The sequence below is a fragment of the Cololabis saira genome, chromosome 7 (assembly GCF_033807715.1).
Source record: "Cololabis saira isolate AMF1-May2022 chromosome 7, fColSai1.1, whole genome shotgun sequence".
In the NCBI taxonomy this organism is placed as follows: Eukaryota; Metazoa; Chordata; class Actinopteri; order Beloniformes; family Belonidae; genus Cololabis; species Cololabis saira.
The window spans coordinates 24704807-24731203 of NC_084593.1; the positions used below are offsets into that span (position 1 = coordinate 24704807).

The 26397-nt window shown below is 41.7% G+C and overlaps 3 protein-coding genes across 5 annotated transcripts in view; 2 read left to right on the forward strand and 1 right to left on the reverse strand.

The window, feature by feature from the left end:
- Positions 1-391: 391 nt before the first annotated feature.
- LOC133446938 (myozenin-2-like) lies at positions 392-7478 on the forward strand. 3 transcript variants are annotated; one of them, XM_061725165.1, is made up of 6 exons: positions 392-541; positions 879-975; positions 1825-1982; positions 3589-3742; positions 4950-5133; positions 5972-7478. In XM_061725165.1, exons 2-6 carry the CDS (start codon positions 891-893, stop codon positions 6153-6155), a joined length of 765 nt encoding a protein of 254 aa, XP_061581149.1. In that variant the 5' UTR covers positions 392-541; positions 879-890; the 3' UTR covers positions 6156-7478. The 3 variants fall into 3 exon arrangements, with proteins under 3 accessions (XP_061581149.1, XP_061581151.1, XP_061581150.1); XM_061725167.1 differs by having other exon boundaries at positions 3589-3670; XM_061725166.1 differs by having other exon boundaries at positions 397-529.
- On the reverse strand, positions 6378-12284 carry rbm22 (RNA binding motif protein 22). Its single transcript, XM_061725164.1, has 11 exons — positions 12173-12284; positions 9674-9727; positions 9537-9566; positions 9294-9426; positions 9087-9187; positions 8630-8802; positions 8236-8436; positions 7966-8130; positions 7548-7636; positions 7208-7336; positions 6378-7109 (listed from the first exon to the last, which is right to left on the reverse strand). The coding sequence occupies exons 1-11, from the start codon at positions 12224-12226 to the stop codon at positions 6955-6957; spliced, it is 1284 nt and encodes a 427-aa protein (XP_061581148.1). The 5' UTR covers positions 12227-12284; the 3' UTR covers positions 6378-6954.
- A 3676-nt stretch (positions 12285-15960) lies between these two features.
- LOC133446939 (bifunctional heparan sulfate N-deacetylase/N-sulfotransferase 1-like) overlaps positions 15961-26397 on the forward strand; it is a 56257-nt gene continuing 45820 nt past the window's right edge. Inside the window, exon 1 of the mRNA XM_061725168.1 lies at positions 15961-16127. The gene's annotated coding sequence lies outside the window, so the exon portion shown is untranslated. The remainder of the gene's footprint in view (positions 16128-26397) is intronic.

The window sequence follows — 26397 nt, forward strand, 5'->3', positions numbered from 1 at the left end:
CACTGTTACCTCATAAATTTTAAAGCCTCTCCCATAAAAGTGTGTATGTGTGTGTGTGTGTGTGTGTGTGTGTGTGTGTGTGTGTGTGTGTGTGTGTGTGTGTGTGTGTGTGTGTGTGTGTCTATGTTTGCAGGGGGCCCCGCGTCTTGGCCCGTGTGTGTCCATCTGGACAGCTGCCACTAACACACACACACACACACACACACACACACACACACACACACACACACACACACACTTAAACACCCGGAGGGGATCCAATTTTTATTATCAAAGTAGCCTGAGGTCAGGATGTAAACGCCCCCCCTCCCAAACACCCCCTCAATCCATCCTCACTCTCGGGCCCCTCTGCTAAATTAAACTCGTGATGTAACCACCCAAGGCATCTTGGGATGAGTTTTATACAGACTGACCCTTCTCTGCTGGGGAGTGTCAGACTGGAGCGTGGAAAGCATCCCAGCTCCAGACAGGGACAAACCACACAACCACCCGGACCAGCTCGAGCAGCCGGCGACTCACAGAGACGCAGGTCAGGACTCAGGTAGGGAGACTGCGGGGCCCGTATAACCTCTGACATGAGTTACGGTCTGACCGGATCACACATTCGTGTCAATCTGGAGACGCAGCTGTAAAATGCATTTGTGTCCGTGTGCCTTTTTGGTTACTCCGAGTATACAGTGAATTGATAAAGAGACATCACTTGCTGAAATGGAGGCGCACTTTGAATAATTTAAGACTAAACCCAAGTTTAACATCAACAGAGAACTCGAGCCCCTGTGTGTTTTTCCTGCTTGAGTTCCTAAATTGAGCATTTATAACACAAAGTGCACTTTCAGAAGATGTTCAAAAGAAATTATAACAATGTCTGTGACCATCAGAGAAAAAGGAAGATGATGATGATGATGCAGGGAGGCATGGACGACCTCACCAAGCAGAGGATGTTGCAGGCTAAAGCTCTGTCTCAGGAGGCCAAAGGTGAGTGTGATGACTATATGAGCTTATACCTGTGTGTTAAACACATATACTATTGCTTAAGTCATACTGCCATGTCTACTCCATCATGTTAGATGACATAGTGTGAGGAAACAGCTGTGTGTCTTCTGTAACTGAACCAAACTTCAAAGTGTTACCCTTCTGCTTGGAGACAAGCGGGCAGTGATTTGATGAATTTCCGGGAGTGCCAGCACGTTGTCGAAACTCTCCAAAGATTCAAGCGAGGACCCTCCCAGCTGCGTCATTCGCTTCCCTGTTGCTGTACAGCAGCTCGGCTTTGAAAGCAAGATTTGTAGACTCAGCAAAATGTGACTCCCACCACTGAATTTGGCGCAGGCCGATCAAAGGCAGCTCCTCGGGGGTGGCATCTGCCCAGACCTCTCCCTACTACACTTATCATGTGCGAGTAAAAGGACCATCCGCTCTGACACAAGTCTTTCATCTAAAGATCCTATTTATATGCCCCGTTACCCGTGCAACTCGGAAACACAACAAACATTACACACCACTTGACATCATCTTGAGACTATTTCAGAGCCAGACCCGGGTCACAAACACAACATGAGACCTTGGCGATGATGCACACGGTTGTACTTTTGCATATCAGTCTTCTACAGCTGTTAAATGTTGACAGAAACCAAGAGAGCAGGGTAAACATAATCATTTAGCAAATGTCCTTATTAGTATGTTATTTCCTTCTCTTTCTAAACATCCTGCTCTGGTGACGCATTTATCCAATGCCTGCTGAAAATGTCCGCTCCACCCTGAATTTCGGTCCATATGTCATCACTCACTAAAGAAATTGCTCCGTCTGTCTGTCATGTGTGAAAGGTCTGAACCTGGGGAAGAAAATCAGCGTTCCACAAGATGTGATGATCGAAGAGCTCCAGCTTACCTCTAATCGAGGCTCTCGCATGTTTCAGGAGAGACTGAAAAGGGCAGAGAAGTTCACACTGGAGAACGTCGCTGCTGGTCCTCACTACATCAGTGTAAGAACCTGAGAGACGTCCAGCAGCACGCGATGATTCACCTGTAATGTACTTACTGAACCCCTCGTATCAAGAAATGATCAGCCTGGAATAGGAATTTGTCCTTCAACCAATATGGGATGCCGATATTGGCATTTGGGAACAAATGATTTCTGATTGGAATATCTATCATCCAGTAGAAAGGAGATGATGGGGTTTGTTTTTGTTAATTCATATTTAGTGAGAGTTGTCTCAACATTGGGCTGGAGGTCAATCTGCTGATCAGAGAATAAGATTAGGCCTTTGTTGAATTACTCCCAACTCATTATACAAAACAAGACAAAAAGAAATCAAGTCTGCATATGTCAGAGCATGTATATACTCATAATGACCAAGGGATGTATTGTTCAGGCTTTAATAATTGAGATTCATTGGTCGTTGGATGTACCAAAGAACCGTAACCAGGGGCTGTCTGAGCCGTGTCATGTATGTATAGGGTTGCCACCCGTCCCGTAAAATACGGAATTGTCCTTTATTTGAGAAAAAAATGTTGCGTCCCGTATTGAACTAATACGGGACGCGATTTGTACCGTATTTTCATTAACTTTTACACCATATTCTAGTTGAATTATTGAAATAAATGAACCTTTAAACCATATTCTAGTTGAATTATTGAAATAAATTAACTTTTACACCATATTCTAGTTGAATTATTGAAATAAATTAACTTTTACACCATATTCTAGTTGAATTATTGAAATAAATTAACTTTTACACCATATTCTAGTTGAATTATTGAAATAAATTAACTTTTACACCATATTCTAGTTGAATTATTGAAATAAATTAACTTTTACACCATATTCTAGTTGAATTATTGAAATAAATTAACTTTTACACCATATTCTTCACCTGTATCTATATTCTACATCTGGGCTGATGTGGACATTCGTAGCATAGGAGGATATTTCAGTTGCTAGTATGGTTGTCTGTCTGTACAGTCATGCAAGTTCAATGCTATTAAAGCACTTTAAACTTTAAATCAAAGCATTTTGTTTTTTCATATAAAATAAACACATTTTTATTCAGTTTAGTTTTGGGGGTTTTTTTTTGGCTCCTGCGCTGCTGAAATCAGGGCGTCCCTTATTTCTATTTCTGAAAGGTGGCAACCCTATGTATGTAGCCCACCAAAACTCCTCAAAGCTAGAAGGTTCCCGGATTCATCTCATGTGGGACCTTCCTTAGTGGAGTCTCGCCATGAGCGGTTTTCTCGGGGTGCCCCCCCTTTCCTCCCACAGTCCAAAAACATACATATTAGGCTAACTGGTGATGCTAAATTGCCCATGGGAGTAAGTGTATCCGATTGTTCATCTATATGTGGCTCTAAGATGGACTAGACACCTGCCCAGGGTGGACCACTGCTAACAGCTGATGGGTTCCACCACCCTGTGGCCCTGAATAGGAAGAAGTGATGACTAATAAAGTGTTATAGTAATCGTTGGCATTATGCTAGCAGTCTTTCCAATAGTTTCTCAAAGGTTCAAAAGCTCCTCAAAACCTGCCTCAATCAAAGTAGAATGATTGTTACAACTCCAGTCACAGAAATCTAACTCTGTCTGTTACCAAGGTTCCTCTTGAGGCCAATCCTCCCACACAGATGGTCCTGGACCCACAGGGAGGAAAAGAGAACCTTGCTTTCTCCATCCCTGGTAAGCATAGCCTGGTCATGAACCTTCAGAAGACTGTAGCAAAGAAGGGCAGTCCCGATGTCCTGGCTCCAGGTAAATGGTGCAACACCGTAGAAGAGAGACTGCTTCAGTCTGCTACCAGTCACGTCTCTGTAATGCCAAACGCTTGGACAATGCCAGTGCTAGACCAAGCCCCCTCCTCCTGAGCAATGCAAGGACACACGCTACGGTCCGTCAGAGGACTCGACTTTCTGATGGATATGCACAGAGCACATGAGCTTGTTTTATAATAAGCAGAGCTGGAAGAGCTGGCAGTTTGTGGAAAGCAATTATGTGTGAGCGTCTTTGCTGAGTGCTGTTGTGCATTTGTCCTGGCAGAAGGCACTGCTTACAGTCTTGACTAACGGGGAACTAAGCTCTGTTTATTATCTGGGATTCACACTGAGATCTGATTACTGTCATTGCTATTGATGACAGCAGTTAGTTCAAAGAGGGTTTTATGTATAAGTGAAAGCTTTTATGTCGTGTGCTTTTTTTAGTGAAATTTATTTTTGTGGGGGTTTTAGATTGAAAGTCAATCATTAGCACTGATTTCAAACTTTTAAATAAAATACAAATTAGGGCTGTTCGATTTTGCCCAAAAATAAAATCGCGATTTTTTTCTCTCAAAATCCGATTTTCGATTACAATTACGATTATTTGGTGAATTGACAAAAGGCAAAGAAATGATTTCAAATATGCTGTTTTTTTATTGAACATTTGCCCCATTGGGCTTTAAGTGCAAACTTTGCTCTTATTAAACCAAAAATTAATGAATAAAGTGCAAAACTCTGTTAAATAAGTTGAAAAAAAGTTTTAAAAAATATAATAAAATATAAAGTTTTATCTTTGAAAAAAAAATCAGCAAATCAGCACTTGCAAACATACAGTAAGTTATATTTCCAATTAAATAAAACAAGACATTTTCTAATTAAACTAAACTGGGTGTTTGCATGCTAAATAATAATGCAACCCATGAAGGAGGTAGAGGTGTGTAATGGGGCACTTGTCGCAGGTATTGAGAGGTATTTCCATCAATCATTAATATTGGTATCAATCATTAATATGTGTGCAGACAAGGTAAAAAAAAAAAAAGTGAAAAATCGATTTTACGATTTTCATGTTTTAACATCGTTCTAATTACATAATCGCGATTACGATTTAAAATCGATTAATCGAACAGCCCTAATACAAATATTACGGCATTATTCACTTTATTCACTATGGTTGTTTTTATCCCCCAATATTGTGTCATGATCAGGATACTCTGGACCCCTGAAGGAAATTCCTCATGAGAAGTTCAACGCAACAATAATCCCCAAATCTTACTCCTCTCCATGGAGAGACGCTCTGGGAAACAACGACGAGCTTCTGAATGCCCTCAATACCCAGCTGCCCCAGCCCCCACAAAGACTCATGCCTGCCAACTACAGGTGCTTCAACAGGTAAATCTGCTGTGTAGCACCAGCCTCTCCTGCCACGACTGATACCACTCAAATAAATGACAAGTTGGGAAATACAGTTGAGTTTTAAGGGCAACCGTTGAGGCCCAGCCCATCTCCAAATAGACCGACGGGTGACGTAACCAAACTATCCATCGCCATCCTCTCCTCCCTCGGCTCCACTCCATGTTTCCAGTTTGAAAATTAATCCAGCCTCTGGCTTCGCACCCCAAGGAGGTGCGTCAGCACCATGGCTATTTTCAACCCTGGTCCTTGATAGATGATCCGCTGGTGATTTTTATTTTTTATTATTTGGAGGGAGGGGGGGGTCCTACAAATTTTATGGCATCGCTAGGAGAAATTGCAAATGTAAGGGGGTCACTTGACTCCTGCCACACAGGGAATTACATCCCACTAGGAAAGCGGTGCAACAAAGGTGAAGCTTAGGGAGAGGGAGGAACCCCAACGACAAAAGACAAACTTAGACTTTACTCAATTAAAGCTGCCAGTCCACCAGCTCCTGCCAGCCAGTCTGGAACGTTATCCCCTGTGGAGGGATATTCTTACATCCTTAAGATTATTATGAAATTACAAACCCGGAATTAAAACTTAACTCAACCAACAGTCACGGCAGCTAGGCCAGGAGCGAGAGGGGTCAAGTTTAGTACACACTAAGTTTGGTATGTTCTGAATCTCTTGCTGGATTTCCACCCATAAAAATAATCTTCAGTTTAAACTCGTGCATATCATGTGTCATGTAGCTTTCCAGCTATCTAAGGTAGAGCCTTAGGAACTATTTTTTTCAGGTTCAAACAAGAATAAAGCCTTCTTTTATTCTCAGATCTGCAATGCCATTTGGGGGTGCTATGACAAGCAAGAGGGTGATCCCAGTGATTGGCTTTGAGGCGGTCGAATCTCAAGATCTTCCCGGCATCGCTCTGGAGCGCATGTGCCATCGGCCCAACTTCAACAGAGCACCCAGGGGATGGAGAGTCAACTACTCCCCTGAATCTAATGACCTATGAAAATAAGCTGAAAAGCTAAAGACTGAAGCATAGACCTCTTCTGCAAAGATGACTGTCTTGGTCTTAAGGAATTACAGAAGAAGGAAAATTAAGACTTCTGCATGTCATTTAAATGGTTTCCCACTCCCATTTGTCACTTCCAGCAGTATCTTATGTCTTTAATACCCTACTTCCTCTCCTCTAAGCAGACAACACGAAACAAATGATGTATATGCACCGACATTGACAAAATGTAGTTATTTTAATGACAAGTAAAAATGTTTAACTGCAGCTTTACAAGAAACTAAGTCACTATGCTGTGGAATATCAAAATTGAGTTAAAAACCAAAAAGAAAAAAAAAAAAAAAAAAAAAACTGAAATTAAGCAAAAAAGAAAAAATCATTATCAATGTCCAGCTCCATGTGATGGTTTGCACAAAGAGACAAATACAAGTTTAGCCCCCAAAAATGTATTCATATGTACAATGGCTTTACATAACCCTGGTCACACCGGCCAGTACGCTTATGTTTGAAATATTTTCTGTATTATGCTGTTTTACTTTTTAACTGTGAGGAGGGACAAAGTCATAGTTTATGCACATAGTTGTGATCTATTGCAACGCAGACTGTGCTTGTTCAGTTCCTTTGCTGCTCTGCAGGTGGCGTTTACTAGAAACAACTGATCCTTCTGCAGTCTATTTCTTCCAGAAGTAGTCCTTGGTTCTCTAACCAACGGCAGCATTTCCTGTGAACACGCCTGGCCAGGTTTGTCATGAGGAAACAAATGACACTTGGAAACCGTGTGACGTTACTCCAGCAGTTATTCGCCATGACGGGCGCCGTGTGCACCATGAGCACCCATGCGCTGAGGATCCTGGGAGGGGTAGTGGATTGTACCTGGAGGTCTCATCGTCATAGGAGGAGGCACAGGTGGGGCCATGGGACCCATAGGATGAAACATTGGAGGGCCAAAACCTGAGTGGGAAGAAAAGAGAGAATGCTTAGCATCCAATAAGAGTATTATGCACTCTAGTTTGTGCAAGTAACTGTAACTGAACACAAACTATATTCACCTGGAGGAGGCGGGTTGATGCCTGGAGGTGGGGGCAAAGCAATGTTCATGACAGCAGGAGAGGAGCTCGGGTCAAGATTGAAGTAGTTTGCAGGAGCCTCTTCATCTAGCGGTGGCGGTGGAGGCAGAGCTGGAGGAAAAAAAGATTTACTAAGACTCAATAGGTATCTAGGTATCTTACTTTGCTAATGCCTCTAATAAATTCTTCATGCACATATATTCGTATTTAGCTAACTATTACATGTAATCATTAAAGTGTACTTTAAATTACATTGGTGTGACTCACTGTGTATACACATGCACACAAACACCCTGTCAACCCCCTGTGTCTGCACGCTCACCTCCAGGAAGTCCAGGTACAGGATCCAGTCTAGTTCCCATCTCACTGACGCCGTCCTTCATGCCCTCCTTCCCTCTTGCTGCCTGAGACCTAAAAGATTTACAAAATGCATTAAAAAAATAAATCAACTGAATTCATCACGTAAAACCAAAAGTGTTTGGCTGTAAAATATCATCCATAATAGAAGATTTTGAGTGTGCTGAGGAGCCCCATCTGCATGTCACAGTTAAGCCTGTACTCTATCAGTAATAACCAGCTTTTAAAAACACTGCAGTCAATAATTTACTGACACTTGCAACTGTGACAGTTGTATTACTTCAACGTGTTAAAAACACTCATCATCCCTGAATACCAGCTGTTAAACAAATCATAGCATGTCCTCCTTGGTGGATCTGCATGAGAGCCAAGACGTGTCCTACCTTCCCCACTTGACAGTGAGCCTCCGTCCATTAATGATGAGTTTGTTGAAGGACTTTTCAGCAGCCATTTCAGCTGCCTGCCGCGTGGCAAACTGGATGAAAGCACACTGCTGCCTTTGGACTACAGTAATGGTTCGAATTTCACCAAACTGGTAAAAGTGACTCCTGCAGTAACACAGACAGAAGTTCATTAGCTTCAAAATAATGTCTTCTAACATTTCAACATCAGAAAGGCTGTATTTGAAAGGCCATTTTAATAAAACTTCGTACTTAAGATCTCCGTCAGACACTGCATCTCCCAGGCCCCCTATGTAGAGGGTGGTGATGGACTTGTCCTCTGGCGGGTCCAGTCGGGGCATAGTCGAGGCCCGCTTAAGCAGCTTGTCGGCAACCGGGTCATTGATGCCATAATAACGATCTTTGATGTTTTGGTCAGCCAGAGGGTCATCGGGATCTGTTGGCTTCTCGTGCCTGTGGATGGCCACAACAAGTTATAAAATAGACAGTAAATAAATGTTACACTGATCCATTAAAACATGCTAATATCTCACTTCTTATCCAAACTGATCAAGCAATATGTTTAATAGCTACAAACATCACCTTTACTGCAGGCACCTTGTTAAACTTGTATGACAGCGCAGCTGTGGGACATCAGAAAACTCACCTGTAGGGACACTCCTCTCCTCTCTTACACTCTCCCTTCACCCAGAATGAGCAGATATGTGGTCTATTCCTCTTGTAATAAGGCGTGGTCCGGGCCAGTTTCAGCAACATATCACTAGAGCTTGTAGCCTTGCCAAGCTGGCCAACTGGCCGAGTGCCATCAGTGTTGGCTATCTGTGAACACAGGTCCAAGCACACATGAAGGATGAAGGACAGAAAAAAATAATACTAACAAAACTTCTAATGAAGTTACAAATGGTAAAAAAAGGTTTTCATTTCAGTGATGTTACAGATTACTGCTGAACTGGGGACCCTTTAAGAAAAGACAATTTCCTGTTAAACATATTTAAATGATTGAATAATTTAACCAGATGGTGCATAACTGTGTGACATTACAACTATTACAAAATGTTTGTGTTTAATTAAAGTTATACGCATTCATTACAAATTAATCATACCTCTCTCTCCATGTTCTGGGTGTAGTATTCCTTATTCACATCTGACCTTGGTACCTCATCTTTAACGGAGAGCCCTGTGTCTCGGACCTGGATAGGTAAACCTGACAAACACAAGATCCAAAAAAGAAATTACAGTCAATACTCTTTAAATGTAAGCCCAGAAAAGTTACAAGCAAGGCAAACGCAAAGAGATAATTTGAGACCCACCATATTCAAGGTCCAACAAACATGTCTGGCAAACATTCTTCATCTTACTGCAGGTCTGACAGACTTCTGTCTTCTTGAAACGCATCCGTGTGCCCGGGCACCATCTGAACACAGTGAAAGGTCGAGCACAGATCTGAGGGGAAAAAATTGAGATTCATGAGTAGACTTATTAAAAAAAAACATCTATCCAAACTTAAGATACTTTGAAGAGTGTGCTGCATACACAAAACTGTATAAAAATACCTTGCATTCTTTCCCGTACTTCTCCTTGGTCTGCAAAACAAAGCATGAATGAGATTTACATCTCGATACCTATTGGCATGCACACAAGAACCAAATAACCACCCCTTCATAATGAAGTCTCAGCAAAGCTTGCTCACCATACGGATGTAAGGATTCTCTCCTAAACATGTCTGACACAGAATTGGAAAATCCTGAAAGAGAGATAAAAACACATTAATTTAGGAAGCCAAACACCACATCTGTGATTCTCCCAGGAGTATCCCTATCTAAATTATCAGAAGCAGAACTCTCCATTTCACTCTCACTTGGGCGCCTTGACAAATTTGCATGAATGAATCCTGTGGGACTAGATATCTCCCACTTTGCCATCTGTTGAAGGATGCTGTTTCAGTTCAAGAGCTAGCTGTTGAACATGACCATGCCCTAATCCATCCTTCTGACAATATCAGCTGAGCACCTAAATAGAAGCAGGTCTTGGGGCTCTAACGTCATCAACATGTCATAGGGTTACACATTTTCTAATCTGGTTTATTAAGAATACCAACACTGGTCACTTGACTTCTATTGTCAGCTATGGCTCAAGTGAGGAAACGGATGTGTTGCCTTATTTAGTAGGATGTAGACTTTGAGTTTAACATACTATTGCTTTGTTTATTTGTCTATTTAAAAAGGATCCCCATTAGTCTTCACCATGGGAAGACTATTCTTCCTGGGGTCCACACATAGACAAACAAAAGATCAATAATACAACTCAAAAAGGGTGAAAAACATCACTACAATTCCTGAAATAATAAATTGAAACAAAAATAAAAGATGAAGTAAACAACCAAAACCATCCACATCTTAAGTCACAATATTTGCTACTATCACCAGATCTCTATCCACTTTTGAGCAAAATGGTTTGCAACGACTTTATAAATTATAATATACCTATACCACTATTTATAGTAGTATAAATATACTATATATCAGAATATACTTATACATTATAATATACTTATACTACTATACTATATATACACTCATAGCCTACAGTAATTTAGAATATATTTACTAAATATCCATCCGTTATTCTTTTTATAGGCAGCACGGTGGCTTAGTGGTTAGCACTGTTGCCTCACAGCAAGAAGGTCCCCGGTTCGACTCCCAGGCCCAGCAGGGGTCTTTCTGTGTGGAGTTTGCATGTTCTCCCCGTGCTTGCTGGGTTTTCTCCGGGTACTCCGGCTTCCTCCCACAGTCCAAAAACATGCATATTAGGTTAATTGGTGATCATAAATTGTCCGTAGGTGTGAGTGTGATTGTGAGCATGGTTTGTGTGTTTATATGTGGCCCTGTGATGGACTGGTGACCTGTCCAGAGTGTAACCCCTGCCTCTCACCTGAAATAAGCTGGGATAGGCTCCAGCAGACCCCCGTGACCCCGCAAGGGATAAAGCGGGTAAGAGAATGAATGAATATTCTTTTTATATACTAGTATTTTTTATTATTTTTATTACTATTTTTATTCTCCTTCTTCTTATTATTATTATATATACTGTTTATAGTGTTTTTTTCTTATTATTACTGTGTGATATTGATGCCTCTTGTGTTTTGCACTATCCCCTTTGCTGCTGTAATCTGGAAATTTCCCCTCTGTGGGACTATTAAAGGATTTCTTATCTTATCTTATTAAATGTATAATATACTTACAATTTGCAAAATAATCACAATATATACCTAGGAACGATCATGACTTCCTTCTGCTTTAAGCACATAGTCGATATATCTCGTATATCAACTAATGTTAAAACAATGCTGTAAAAATGCACCTTTCAATAACCACGTCCACCTCAAACTGCTGCACCTTTCACTTAAAAAAAATGTATATATGTTAATAAGAGCTGTCATTTGTCTATTTACTGTACAGTGAGTCAAATTCCCTGTCTTGTTTGACCAGACTTGGCCAAATAAAGGTTTTTTAACCGTGGCGTTAAAATGATTGAATAACTGCAGGATCTTTTAGTTTAGTCATTCATTAATGTGTCAGCTTTAGCATGCTAAAGTTGTCGCAATGGCGCATAAAACGCATATCCCAAAGCGTTACCAACACCCCATCGTGAATTGTCCTTTTATTCTATATCCTTTTCTATATCCTTTTATTTTATTCTATTCTAAGTGTTGTGTTGAGAGCAACATTTACGACTCTAATCACTGCTAACACTAGCCTGCATTAGCCTCGACAGATCACGACATCACAGCCTGTTTAGACAAGAAAGAACTGTTCACATATTTCTTAAGGAGGTCGTTGCACATAATTGTGCCATGTATTTTGTTTGTTTCACTTCAGAAAAGTGTGATTGTCTTATTCATTTCAGCAGCAACCACGCTTCCGCGGCTAGCCCGCCGCCAGCTAGCGGGAGGCTAAAGGCTGATTTATGGTCCGCGTTACACCGACGCAGAGCCTACGGCGTACGGTGTGCGTCGCGGCGTATCCTACGCCGTAGGCTACGCGTAGGCTCTGCGTCGATTTAACGCGGCACCATAATTCAGGCTTAAGCAGCTCCTGCTCAGAGTCTCCAGCCCCGAATAAAACGTATTAAACCCGTCTCCTCCGGCCCCACTCCTCGCCGTGTGGACCTCGGCGGTGGTTTGACGTACCGCGTCCTCCCAGTTCTGCCGGTTGTAGGTGTTGGAGCCCAGGGATGTCGCCATTTTGCGTCGCAGAACCGAACGGAGCGCGAGTAGCCGTCGGCCCACAATGCACCGCGCCTCGTTGCTAGGCTCCGCCTGGGGGGCGTGGCCCTAAAACAATCTGGAAAACTGTCAGTCATGGCTGCAAATTATGGCAGCTTTTGTAATGAGAGACGTCGTTTATTGACTTAAACATGTGTAACCTCATTAAGAATAAAACTATATGCGTAGGTGTATGTATGCATGTGTATACGTGTGCATATTATGTACGTGTATGTATATGTGTACTTAGGTATGTGTATATATGTATGTTATTGTGTATACATGCACAGAAGGATGAGTGATATTATAATGATAATGTAGAATATATTTATTTACATAAGAATGAATACTGGAAGTACAGCAATAGCAAAATATTTACATTAATGTTCAAATACAATATTTTCTCTTTTCTTTAAAGTTATTCCAGATTGGGATAAGATTTTGTAAAAGTCAAGTGCCGACGATGATAATCTAAATAAGGGTTAGGATTACATAAATCTACAACTTCCTCCTAATCCTTTTGAACATGTTTTGGTTGCCTGTGAGGCTTGTTGATTTGCTTTTGTTTTTTATTTATAAATATTGCACACATTTGTTTTTACTTATACTTCTCTCTCTCTCTCTCTATATATATATATATATATATATATATATATATATATATATATATATATATATATATATATATATATATATATATATATATATATATATATATATTTATATATATATTTAACCATGTTCAAATAAAGGATTCAGAAACAGAAACAGAAGAATAAAACTATGGTGGTTTCAAAGTCAAAAGTGTCACAAATTAGTCGAGACTAAAAACATAACACTGCTCCAAAGCTTTTGAGCTTCCAAAACCTTGTATCTGTCACTGAACGTTTCAAACGGTTTCTTATACATTTTTAATTGCATTGTACATGTTCAGCGTTTATATCTGGTTAGAATTACCCTCCCAAAAAACGCACACTGGTGCAAGGTTTTAGTTGCATTCTTGTTTGTTGGTTTATTTTCACATGTAAAAACATTAAAAGAGTTTACATGGATTCAGTAACTGTGATGGAGAATGCCTAAAAACCCTCCAGGGGCTTACGAAGTGGCATTCTCCAGGAATGTGTACATTTAAAGATAACATTTCCTTTGATAAAAAATAAGTATCCTAATACATGTCATACAGGTGAAAGAGAAGAAGAAAAATTAATAACAAAGATAATGAGACATACATATTACAACAATAGGGTAAAAAACACACCAAGAATAGAACTCTAAAGAAAATAACAACATGTGTCTTTTATTTTCAATTATTTTTTTCTATTTAAAAGGAATACAAAGTAAGACTATCAACCAATTGTTCTCCAATTGATCTCCAAGCTTTCATCAGCTTGTATTAATCGAACTGTGTCAATATTTCACTGCAATCAAATATCCAGTGCCATTTGAAGTAAAATGCATTATTTCTTTTGTTAAACTGATAACAGATTCCAGATTAAATGTAATCTTTACTATTCTGCCTTGCATTTAGTGAAAAAAAATAAGAAGAAACATAAGAATAGTACCTATTGTCTACTAAAAGTAGGACTATTACCGGCATCCAGGTATGAGTTTGTTTTGTGCTTTACTCTACAAGTAGCAAATCTAATTTGTAGCATTTTCTTTTATGATATTAGGTAGTGTTGTTCAATAAGCGTTATTAGATAGATCATTTAATGGATATGGATGAAATAACTGACTCAGAGTATGCTTGAGTATGAGAGATGTGTCTACTTTCCCTCACGATAAATTGAGAGGTACAGGGAGAGGCAGACAAACTGATTGGCAGGTGCGCAAGAGCCCGTGTAAGCCAATTGTGTTGTCCACTTCCAGCTGATCCGTCCACCTGGTCTAATTCAGGTCGGGGTGTCTTTGTTGTGTGAAACTCCAATTAGTGAAGGTAAAGGATGTTGAAGATTACGGCTGGGCATTAAATCCTGAACGTTTACTTAAGTTCAGAGTGAGGTTGTGGAGTCAGAGGTCAGAGATTAGATGTAGGCCCGGGGAGCTTGCAGACCGCTCTCTGTGGCTACTTTCAAGTTATTTATAATATTTATATGTTGTTCTGCTGCTTTTAAAAATGTATAAGCAATAGATTCATTACCCTGTTACTTGCTTGCAATGATGTTTTCATAAAAACACGAAACAGAAATGTATACCAGCTACAACTTTATTTATTTTTCTTTGTTTTCCCCCTTATCTGTGCAAGCAGAGCCACTCCCCCCCACACACACTCATGCACACACACACACTTTTAATTATTGAGTAGGACACCAAATTAACCCCTCTCTGCATCACCTTCTTTATCCTTATCTTAATGAACATGACCCTTTCTTCTCTATCATGTGACATGGATGAGGCCGCCGGAGCGGTTTTGAAGGACGGCTTTGTCTTGGATTTAGCCACTCTGTAATCAAAATCACCAACCTCATGAGTCACAAGGTCAGCAGACGTGTAGGTGTCCTACTACATGTCACCTGATCCCACTTTCACAGGACCATTCAACAAACTGCGTTCTGACATGAGCTGGTGATCATTTTTGTGTTATTTCTGTAGTTTGTTGTCTAATATCACATTTTGCCCTGAAGCAGACATTGTAAACGTAACCATCCTCTAATTAGAATTCACACATAATCTGATACAGATATTTCAACGAAAAGAACATAGAAATGAAAATTACAACAAATTTAGAGTTTAATACTCTAAATTGGGACAATTATTGGTTTTATGATTTATTTTTTACACACACACACAGTTTGCATTTTAAGTAAACTACCATGTTGTTATTCTTTATCTTTTCTTGTGTACAGAACTTTGCTCCACTCTTGTTGTTTTTAAAGTGCTTTAACAATAAAGTTGCTATGTTATGTTAAACCTTTCTCAGAAAAGTGATTTTTACAAAGAACTGAACTGCTACCGAGCTCTTTTTGTGTCTTATCTGCCGTTTGCGGTGACAAATCAATCACAGCTGCTCCCTGAGCACATTTTCACTGAAATCACTGAAACTCTGAGGATAATTCAAACATAATTCAAACAATTTTTTTTTAATTTGTTGTTTATTGCAGAATGCACCGCTCATACCAAGTCCTCCTGCATATATTTATTGGACATGGCTGCTTTGTTACACTTTTATGGCATAAAAATGGAGCAAATGTCTTTTTCCAGCTGCATTTATTTCATACTATAAATATTTGGCTCTTCTCTGAAGAAGAAGAAAAGGGGCAGTCCAGACCTGCCTGAAATCTTTCTCTTGTTGTTTTTAAAGTGCTTTAACAATAAAGTTGCTATGTTATGTTAAACCTTTCTCAGAAAAGTGATTTTACAAAGAACTGAACTGCTAGCGAGCTCTTTTTGTGTCTTATCTGCCGTTTGCGGTGACAAATCAATCACAGCTGCTCCCTGAGCACATTTTCACTGAAATCACTGAAACTCTGAGGATAATTCAAACATCTCCAAACAATTAAATTTCTCCATGAGTGGTAGCACACGGGACGTGAAGGCCCCAGTAATCCCGGCTCTGAAGAGCACGGATGTAGATAAGCCCCTGCAGGAATATGTTCCCTCTGGAGGACTTGAGCATGCATGCATGCGCATATGAAACAAAAAAATGCGCCCCCCCCTCCCTGCGGGCGCCCCCTGCCGGCAGTTATGAGCTACTGCCTGCTAAAGCCTGACGAGCTTAACAGAAAGAGAGGGGCTTTCTCGCGTTTCCCGACTATTTCTCCCCAGCAGACTCCGCCGTGGCCGCTTCCACATCACCGCCCGCCAGTAAACCCGACAACGACGGCGTGGTTTCGGACACCGTTTTGCATCCAACCCCGTGCACAAAAACGGCTCAGACAAGGTGAGTACGTCGACGTGTGTGTCGGTGCTTGTGCTGGTGTCGGTCGGGCTGCACGACGGAGAGCAGAGCTGCTCCCCGTCTGGCGCACACGGACTACAGGCCAGCCTGTTTCGCCTTTTTTCGCCTTTTCCCCCCCTGAATGGAAACATAAACCCCACGTTTCTGCCTTTTTTTTTGCCACCATTTTCCGCTTTCCCAAAGCAGAAAATGAAAGCGTAGGGTCATTGTTTTTTACGCCGGTCAGCTCCCAAGTTTGTCCCCGTGATAGAGCCGGCTGTGCTCTGATTGATTTAACAACGGGATCCCTTCATGGAGTCCGGGCACCGGCGACAACAAGGCAACTTGTTTTTTTGCAACTTTGTTGCAGCTGCTGTGTTGCGAAGACTGTGACCCCCATTACTCGCCTCAAGTTAATACCAGAGAGAAAAAAAAGTAACAATATCCTCGCTGTTACAGTCTCTTTTGCACGATTAAACCTCAAAGTTGATACCTACAGGTCTTTCCCTTGAGTCTGCAAGTCTGCACATGACAGAGGTGGACAAAAGATAGACAAGGAATGCAGAGATTTCTCTAACACTGCCTCATTTTGATGCTTTTTTTTTTGTTTTAATAAGCTGCAATGACAGGCTCTGTGTTTTGATATGATGCATCAGATTATAAGGATCCGTAGTAATCCCTTACAGGCTTATTATGATTGTATATGTATATTCAGTCACGTTTTGATAACCATTCTGGCACAAACTGATCCTGTGGCTCAAAAACAAGCAGGGTCATTACTTCACATGATTCTTCAAACTGAGTTGATTAGAAAGTAGGACAGCTTGATCTGCAGAGATCCAGTTTTAATTTGTTGTTTATTGCAGAATGCACCGCTCATACCAAGTCCTCCTGCATATGTTTATTGGACATGGCTGCTTTGTTGCACTTTTATGGCATAAAAATGGAGCAAATGTCTTTTTCCAGCTGCATTTATTTCATACTATAAATATTTGGCTCTTCTCTGAAGAAGAAGAAAAGGGGCAGTCCAGACCTGCCTGAAATCTTTTGCCTTGGGGTGTATTCTCATGCAGGCGTGAGTCTAAATGAGTAAGAGATTTTTGAACGAGAATGACTTGCTCCCAAAATGTATTTGGCAAAGTCACAAGGACTTTTCCCTGCGTTTCTCCCTCAGCTGCAGAGCACATTCTTGCAACGGCGTTGATAGAAAGCCAGTGTTTTCTATCATTGTTATTTGTAAGCCATTCTCCATCCTGCTCCACCCTGCATTTGTTGATTAAAAAAAATAAATAAAAAAATAAGGCTCATTCCATTTGGAGATTACATTAAAAAGAGAGGATGGTTGCTGTCACTTGTTTGTCAAATTTCCAGGGAGCTGAATCTTAAGTTGTGTTCTGTTCGTTTGTGCCAACTGTTTGTCTGGTTGTTCTAAACCTCCATCTGACTGCTCCCGCTGGCTGCCAAACACGCTGTGATCTGGCGCTTTCAGCTGATGAAGCCTGCCAGTGCTGCTGAATCCATTTGATCATATATCAGCATCTTTTCACTTAGATATATCTGCAAAATGGTGCAACGGGGGTTATGGTGCCTACATATAGGGGCTAATAAAATAACGTGACGGCGGTGATAAGAAATCACATCAAAGTTGTGTTAGGACATTTGGTGTAATTGAAGAAGGATCACACTGTTTGTTAGTTTACATCTTTTGGACCGAAAGGGGAACAGAATGGTTGATTGTCGATCAGAGCTTTGAATGCCTTGTTGTTATCTCCACATAGAGGATGTCAGTTTAATTGTGTGCAGGAAGTCTACCATCACTTTTAATGCTACGCAGAGTAATTGTCGGGAGCTACAGGGCCCACAACATGCCAGCTCTTGTATTTTTCCATGTCAGTGCCCCTTGTAGGCACTCTCAGTGTGTGGGGAGCAGACCTCTCTTTAGAGTGTGGCTAAAGCCAGGCATCTTTCCAAAACTTGAGCCCCCTAACCTTTTCTGCTGGGTATAAGCTCTCCTTTGTGCCTCAGCACTTCTCCTGATGGTTCTTACTCATAAACTACTACAAGACCACTTGCTCCACTAGATACTGGAATCTACAATTGGATGTTTACCCAAGATATCCCACGATTTGACAGACAAACTCAAATGTTTCCTCATTAAAATGAGCTTTTGGATTAATGTACCAGAATGGAGGAGCAGACGGCACCATCTTTAGTATCATCCCATACTTTTTCCAGCCTAGAATGTTGCACTTTTATGGCTCAGGCTGTGGTGTCGTGAGGGGTTTCTGGAGAGTAGGAGCAAAGTAAATACATTTCAGACAGCTCAGCAAAACCGAGTATTAGCAAATGATCCGATAGTATCTGTAATCCTCAGGAAAACCTGGAGAGTCGGTTTTGAATGGGACTAGTCTCCGTTCTGCTGTTGGCAGGCACCGGGGGTGTCCACATGTGTGACTCTCTGGCCTGGCTAGCGGCGCGGCTCGATGCTACAGTATGCAGGCAGATCAGATTACTGAACGATTAGCCATGGCCTCCTATCCGTGGTGGAGGGAAATGATTTTCCACTGTCATAATTCCCTAGACTCGAACCGTGCAGGCCAGTGACTCGGAGATACTTTCTGCTACTGGCCTGCATGGCATAACTGTTTGCGTGGTTGGTATCGTGACACCAAAGCACAAATTCGTTTTCTGATTTGAATTTCTGGTGAAGCCGTTTCCCCTGCTTTCACGCAACAATAGATGGCGTTATCTGTCACGATTGCTTATGATTCAGATTGAGCCATGATATGAAGGAGGCAGCTGGAAAACGATATCAAAACTGTGTCTCCCTTATGAGTCATACATCAGAAATATAAAGTGTATGAAAGGTGGGCGATGAGGCAGTGTAAATCAAGCAGGCCTCTGGTGGAATTTTGCTCAATGGAAACGGAGAGATGAGAAGTGGGAGAGGTTAGAAGTAGGACCGCGTTTCCAAGGTGCATACCCCCCCGAGGCAGGAATCCGATACATTCCACGGGCTCCTGTATCCAGACGAATAATGGTGGCTGGAGTGTAGCATTTCATCAGGTGACTCTCGACAGGGACATAAGTGCTGGGAAATGAAGAGCTGTGTCACGGGCCCGGAGTTGGCCTGTTTTGGTCGCCTGATGCCAGGAGAGCAGGAGAGGTTATGTGAGAGATGGTTTTATACCCAGCAAAGGACAGCCTGGTTTTTCTAGTTTTCTAGTCACACCCTTTCTCTCCTAAACAATGTTTGGGTGCATCTTTTATTGTTTAATATAATACAATGGCATAGGAGTGCAGACTTTTGTTTAACCTATTATATACTGATTATGCTGACAGGATTGTCAGGTCAATGACTTCTAAAAAAATAATGGAGAAGTTGGGAGCTGTTTTTGGAGCTATTGATTCCTTCAAACTTTATGATACTATCTTTCCTTTTTTAACCTTACAGTTTTACCTCATTTTAGATTAAACCGCCAAGTTTTCCTTTAGGGGGATTTTTCTGAAAGTTTTGCTCTCTAGTCCTCGAGCTAAAGACTGTTTTCACCGCGAGATGCAGGGAGAAAAAAAAATGCCCTGTTTTATTTAGTGGTCAAAAAACAAGCTGTCGGGTGTTAATGGACTTCACCTCAGCCGTTCCAACGGACCCTCGGGGTACTGCGCGTTCGTGCACTCGGCAAGGGAGCTCTCAGCCCTGGCCTGTTAATGAAGCCATTTTCAGAGATGGAGAGATGCAGTAATGGGAACACACCACTTCACTGCAGGATATTCTAACCCTGTTCTCGTCATAAGTGCTATCAGTCATCAGATACGATTAGATTTTTCTATCAGTCATCAGATACGATTAGATTTTTCTCTTCCTTGGTCCATTTGGTTATTTGAAAGGCTCTCTTGCAGACTATGATGTGGTGATGTATGTCTGTGTGTTGGCTTGCCGTTGCACCAAGATGGACGCAGCTTTTATATTGAGAGGCAATTGGGCCAGTTATATTTAGGAGAAGGAGACCATGAAAGCCTCCGATGTGCAAATGTTTTTCTGTGTTTGTACACGCTGCTCTTTAACCCCCTATCACTGGACCCGAAGTTCAGAAATGCAAACGTAGTGGGGAGACAGGTGGGGACGAGGGGGCAGGGGGTTGTGTGTTTATTCAGTTGTGTGGTGGCTCCGTTTCAGTTTAGGTGCTCTGCAGATAGCACACATATGTTCTCACCTGGTCTATTTAAAAAAAAAAAAGAAGAAGTGTGTGCCCATGCATGCCTCAAACTGAATACAATGTTGTCGCAAATAGCATCTAGCAGATACAGTTGAAGAGCTTTTTATGTGTATCTCACTTGGAATCAAAGTGTAGAAACGTGCATGGTTTCACACTTCTGAATGCAAAGTTTAAGTTGTTGTGACACTTTTGAACTGATTCAAAAATAAATTTAGAAATCTTGTGTTTTTTGTTTTAAGATTTTTTGCAGGTTTGTGTTGGAGTTATTGCTGGGCTAAGTTACTAATAATTTAGAATGATCTGTCTTTAAGAAGACATGTTGTACAATTCACAGAGCTACTGTTGTTTAAATGTCTGATATTTGTCACATTGAGACAGCGGTGAAAGTATCACAGCGCTCTTCTCTGACCGTATCTTGACATCTGACTCTACAGAAGTGAGGCAGTGAACTCCAGCCTCTATTCTGCTGAGTTTGCCTTTTTGTATTAATGATGATTAATGATGCAAGTAAAACCACGACAGCAGGGTCAAAATAGTTGTCCCTTCATAGGTACAATAAGTGCAGTATAAAGTGAAGTTTTGGTTGGTGGTCATTGGTGGGGATAAAGAAAAGGAGTTTGGATAATTTGTAACAATATCTAGCGTGCTAATCTGAACCTCTCACAACAAAAAAAAGTACAGGTTAATTTTCACAAAAACAAGCCAACCTGCAAGCTGGATACTGCATTGTGAACATATTATGAAGAAAGAAGATAAAAAAAAGAACTTTAACTGCCTCTGAGAACATGTATGTGGGTGTCATAAGTGATTGCCAGTTCATAAAGTTTAATATGATGCATGTATCACTTAGTTTGGGATAACTGGGGTCTGAAAATGTGTCATTCAGTGATCCTTTGAAGCACCATCACTCTCTGAACATTTCTGATTTTAAAGAAGCATGTAAAAGTAAATCACTCTTCCATGCTCCAAATCACAAGCAGATCCAGCTCGCGCCAGGCTCTCTGTGGCAGCTAGATGCGGCACAGTGATGGAAATGTATCTTAACTGACTGGCTTGCTCGCAGCGCTCGGCTGATCTGATGGTTTAAGTTATAGACAATGATAGACAGATGCTTCATCCAGTCCCCAGATAACTGTTTTTTTTCTTTTCAAGTCCCATTTCTAAATGGTTTCTACGTCAAGACCGCCCACATGGTTCTATGTTACAAACCATCTGGTGCATGAAGTTACGAGCCGGGAGCCAGTGCTGTCATGTTGGAAAAAATAGGATATAGTGCGATTTACGTTCCCTTGGGCTTTATAAGGTCTGTCCGGTAAGCTGAAGCATTTTATTACGATATTAGTCAGAGTGAGACGAGGAGAAGTCCTGTAGAACCGATTATGAAATGTCCCTACAGTACGTAGGACAATTTCTGTAGAAAAGTGACAAAACTGTTTATTCTGTCACGCATAAGTGACAAAAATGAACCAAATGGTGAAAAAGAAAATGCTAATGACTACATTGTGTTTCTGGCTGTTTGGCTTTTCCCAGAAGTTTTATCTGCTTGTGTTTTTATTTTTTTAATGGTTTAATCAAACATTACAGCGCTGAAAGATATGTATTTCAGACAGGAAAATGCGTGGACTGAAAATTGCAATTGGTATCACGCAAATTTGCAGTGTTCATATTATCCCTCTTATATCAAAATATTTACTTGGTTGACTGCTTCTTAAAAATACTTTATTGTCACTTTAAGGGGTTGTTGTGGTATCTTATTGTGTTACAGCTCTTTGTACATCAATCTATTATTTATACCTGCATTTTCCTATTCACTGGGGTGTGCGGGAGCCTGTCCCAGCTTTTTCCAGTCAAAAGGCAGGGGTACACCCTGGACAAATCGCCAGTCCCCTACAAGGTCAAGCGTGTAGATGAACAGCCACACACACTCGCTCCTCCTATGAGCAATTTAGAATCAGGTGATTAGCCTAACATGCATATTTTCTGTCTGCGGGAGGTAACCAGAGAAAACCTACACAAGAACTGGGAGAACATGCAAACTCCACACAGGAAGATCCCTGCTGGGATGTGAATGAATGAATATGGGAACCACTGTTTGGTATTCAACAGCCCTACGCACCACTGCTTGTAAACAGGCATCAACAGGGTCCGAAATTAACTACTCACTAGCCAAGTGGACTGGTAGGTTAAAAAAAAATCCACTGGCCAAAATAATAAATGACTTTTTTGTGTTCCATATACATTTATTTCTATACATTTCATTGAGATAAAGTACTATGTTGAATACAAACTTAAAGAACTTAAAAAAAAGTTGAAGCAGAATTATTACTAAGGTTGTCAGGGTCAAGCTTACTTTCCGTACTCAGAGTAAGAACCAAACATGGCAGCGTTCAGCTTTTATGCTCCTCACCTGTGGAACAAATTCCCAGAATGCATCAGGGCTGCTGAAACACTCATTTGCTTTAAGTCAAGGTTGAAAACCTTTTTATTTACTGCTGCATTTCAGTAATATCCGCCGTAATGCACTAAAACCTTTTGTTTCTTGCATCTCATTTGTCTATTCATGTCTGTCTTTAATTTTATGCTTTTAAACTCCTTGTACAATAATGCATTTGAAAAAATAATCTTTTTATGTAAAGCACTTTGAATTGTCTTGTACATGAAATGTGCTATACAAATAAACTTGTCTTGCCTTATTTTTTACATATATTAGTATGTGTGTGTCAAAGGGACACAAGCGTCCCAAGATGCAGTTTTATGTACCATCAACCCCTTTTAACATTGACTGAAAACGGGGACGAGTGTCGAGCTGGCCCCACTAATAATTCGACTCTGAGGATGCGCTAAATGCCGGGTCAGGACTAATGTAAACACAAGTGATGTGGGGTGTCAGGTTGTGGGCGGGATTTGTTGATGACATGCCAGGATGTCTTCAAGCTCCTCATCTTCAGAACCGTGGCTGTCATAAATCTGCATATTATTGAGCCCTAATCTTCAACTGGCTACTAAAATGACAGGACACAAAACCCGGATCATTAACAAAGTGAAGGGCCTCAGATAGAAGTTATTTGCGTTCAACAAACATACCAGTAGGAGTGGTCGAGGGAGAGTGTTGGTCATATCTTTACAACACGATTTGGTCGAAGTTACTACATAAATCCTATTGTTATTCAGCTTGGACCCTCCACCTGCTCCATCTCCTTCACCAGCCAGCTCTTCTGATGTTGGTAAAGCCGGGGAGGCTGACCGAACGGTGGGTCGTAGTACCAACGCCTCCTGAGTTGTCTTCCTTCCTCTCAACTCGTCTTCAGGCAGCGGGGAAGCAACAACATGCTGCACGTTTACACTGACCAGCGAGTGTTAAACATGCAGGCTATGATCAGAGGTGGCAAATCCGGCTTCAGAAAGTAAAAGTCCTGCCATATATTTGTTCTGTCCATTCACTAAAACCAGGTGAGTTCACTAATTAGCTCATCTACCTGGCTGAAGAGCTGTGCTGATTAGAATCAGCTGGTTGAGTGAATGGACAGAACAAATACATGGTAGGACTTTTACTTTCTGAAGCCGGATTTGCCACCTCTGGCTATGATCAAAAACGCCTAATGGTAGAAACTTTTACCTGCGAGTGTGATAGATAACGTCTGCGTTTTACTTGCCAAACAGAAATTTTACCCATCATTTGCGCTATGGCAGGTGTTTCAGACCCTAAGTATCAATTTGAGTCTCTTAAACAGTTCACTCTGTAAATCATAGTTTTACCATCAGGAAGGAGTCATTGCAAAGATGCTTTTCTAATATTCCAGTGGAGTATTGGTGTGTAATCATTGTTCTTATTTAGCAAATATGGTGTTATTTCCTTGTGCAGTTTTTCTTCTTCTTCGCGAAGCCTGAAGACCTGAGCTTTGTATTAACCAGCAAGAGTTTGCAGCACCATAATAATGAGGAGTTATACACTCAAGAGACCTACACAACGTCACGCAACAGTTTCAGTTTTCATTTGTTGGACCACGGTGACAGAGAGGCCGTTAGGGTGGGCAACAGAGCACGACAACATGCAGGCTTGTGAAATGCTCTTTTTCCTCGCTGTCGGATCCGCAAGCTTGAACAAGGCCAGATCGTCTTTACGTTCCATCAGAACGGAGCAAAATTCAGCAGGGCATCTGGTGGCCAGTGCCCTGATTCTCTTGTTTTTGCCCTCTGCCCTGACTCCTTGCCCCAAAGCAGACCACACCAGCACAGCACAGCAAGTCATCTGGTGTGCAGTCAGCTCCCATCTGTCGGAGTGTTTGACTTCTCTACAAACAAAGCTTTGTGGCACGAAAACGCGCAGTAATACATCCAAATGGCTCAGCTCTTCAATTTAATCTAATTGTTGTGTGGAAACTGCAAGGGCATGGCTAGAGATATGGATCATCTCCATCTCAGATCAGTATGTGTAATGGACAAAGTGGTCATAGCTGATGACATACCACTGTCCATTTTAAATTGCTGAGGTGGAAAGATTTGTAATGGTGCTGACCCCAGGTTGAGCTTCTGGCAGCTTCAAGTGCATCCCTCCAGTGATCCGTGGCGGTGCTGTGTCTGCCTAGCCTGCTGTCTCATCCATCCTGGGTGGTAGGGAGGTTTGTGTGTGTGTGTGTGCTGGTCAGTGTGTGTGCTTTGTGCATGGCCCTGTATGTGCCGGACAGGTGCAGGAGGTCAGTCCAGGCACAGCTGGGGCACATAGACACAAGGAGGGCTGGAGACTTTGAGGAACAACGGGATGAATGAGTTTTGTTTTGCCAGGTTTGGGCACCTTTATTCAGAGGGTCTGTTGTGATGGTCAGGTGGTGTGACGGCCGGCTGCTCACACTGGAATGTCCAACAGTGTCGAGCATTTGCTCCTCACAGAGGAGCTCAGAGGCTGTGTGGAGCCAAACTAAGGATACTTTAGTGGGAATGTGCAAGCCTGCAAACACAAACAGAACCCTACCCCCTCTGTGCAGTGTTAAGTGGCCGGATATGTGTGTCGAATGGGACACAGGTGTCTGGACCAAGTTGTGTGTGTCTGGCTAGAGGACTGTGTTTGTTTTCTCTTGGTAATGGCCCCCAACTCTGCCGTAGCTGGACCCAAGCTCATCAGCTCTCAATAAATCGGGTGGAGTCCCTTTTTTTTTTTTGTTTTGTTTTTTCCAGCTGTGGTACTGAACATGAGTCAAGAATCTGATAATGGAATTCATCATAACATCCCCACAACACAGCGTTGTGGCCATGCAATGAGCAAGCCTTGTGCATTCTCGACTTCTCATTCTTTTCTTCTGTCCTTTATCCCTCCGTTGCCTCTGATCTACCACAGCAAAGCAGCTATTTGAAGTTGGCGAGGCTCTGGCTTCGCTGTTGAGTCCTCAAAGTCCTTATGTGACAGGTAAAGAAGAGCCGGAGGGTAGTAATGTGACTCCGCCATAATCCACCACCTCCCTTCTCTATTGTCCACAGCCTTTGCCTCCCACTTTCCTCCCTTACAGAAGCTTCTGAGCTGACGTCACTTCTCTAAGCTCTCCTTTGTTGAGTAATAGCCCAAAGGTGCGCTTTGGGGTTTGAGGAGAACGCTCATACTGGCAACGCAGCTCCATACTGCACCTCCTTGGGGAAGGCAACAGGGTGAGGTAATGGGTTGTTGACCCCTGAGCCACCTCCAAGTAGTGCGTCGTACCAGCAGTAGTGGATACTCTCCACCAATCTGATGTGATTGCTTGAGTAACCCCGTAGCCTCCCCAGATGGTCAGGCCTCATAGCAGGCTTACGATAACTACACAGTTTAATATCTGGCCTGCATTACAGTCTTCCCGATCCTTCCTCACCCCTCTGCTCCCCCTCAAACTCTGCTCTAATTCTCTCAGCCACCCTCTGTGCCATTGTCTCTGATGCCTTCTCCTCAATGCCAGTTTTATTTCTTTATTTCTTTCATCTTTTTACATTTTAGAATCAATTTTTTTTGCCCCCACCAGGCATGGAAGGGTATATTTTGAGACAGTGTAGCAAATTAAATTTGCTCTCCCACTTTTTTTTGCTCCCTGCAG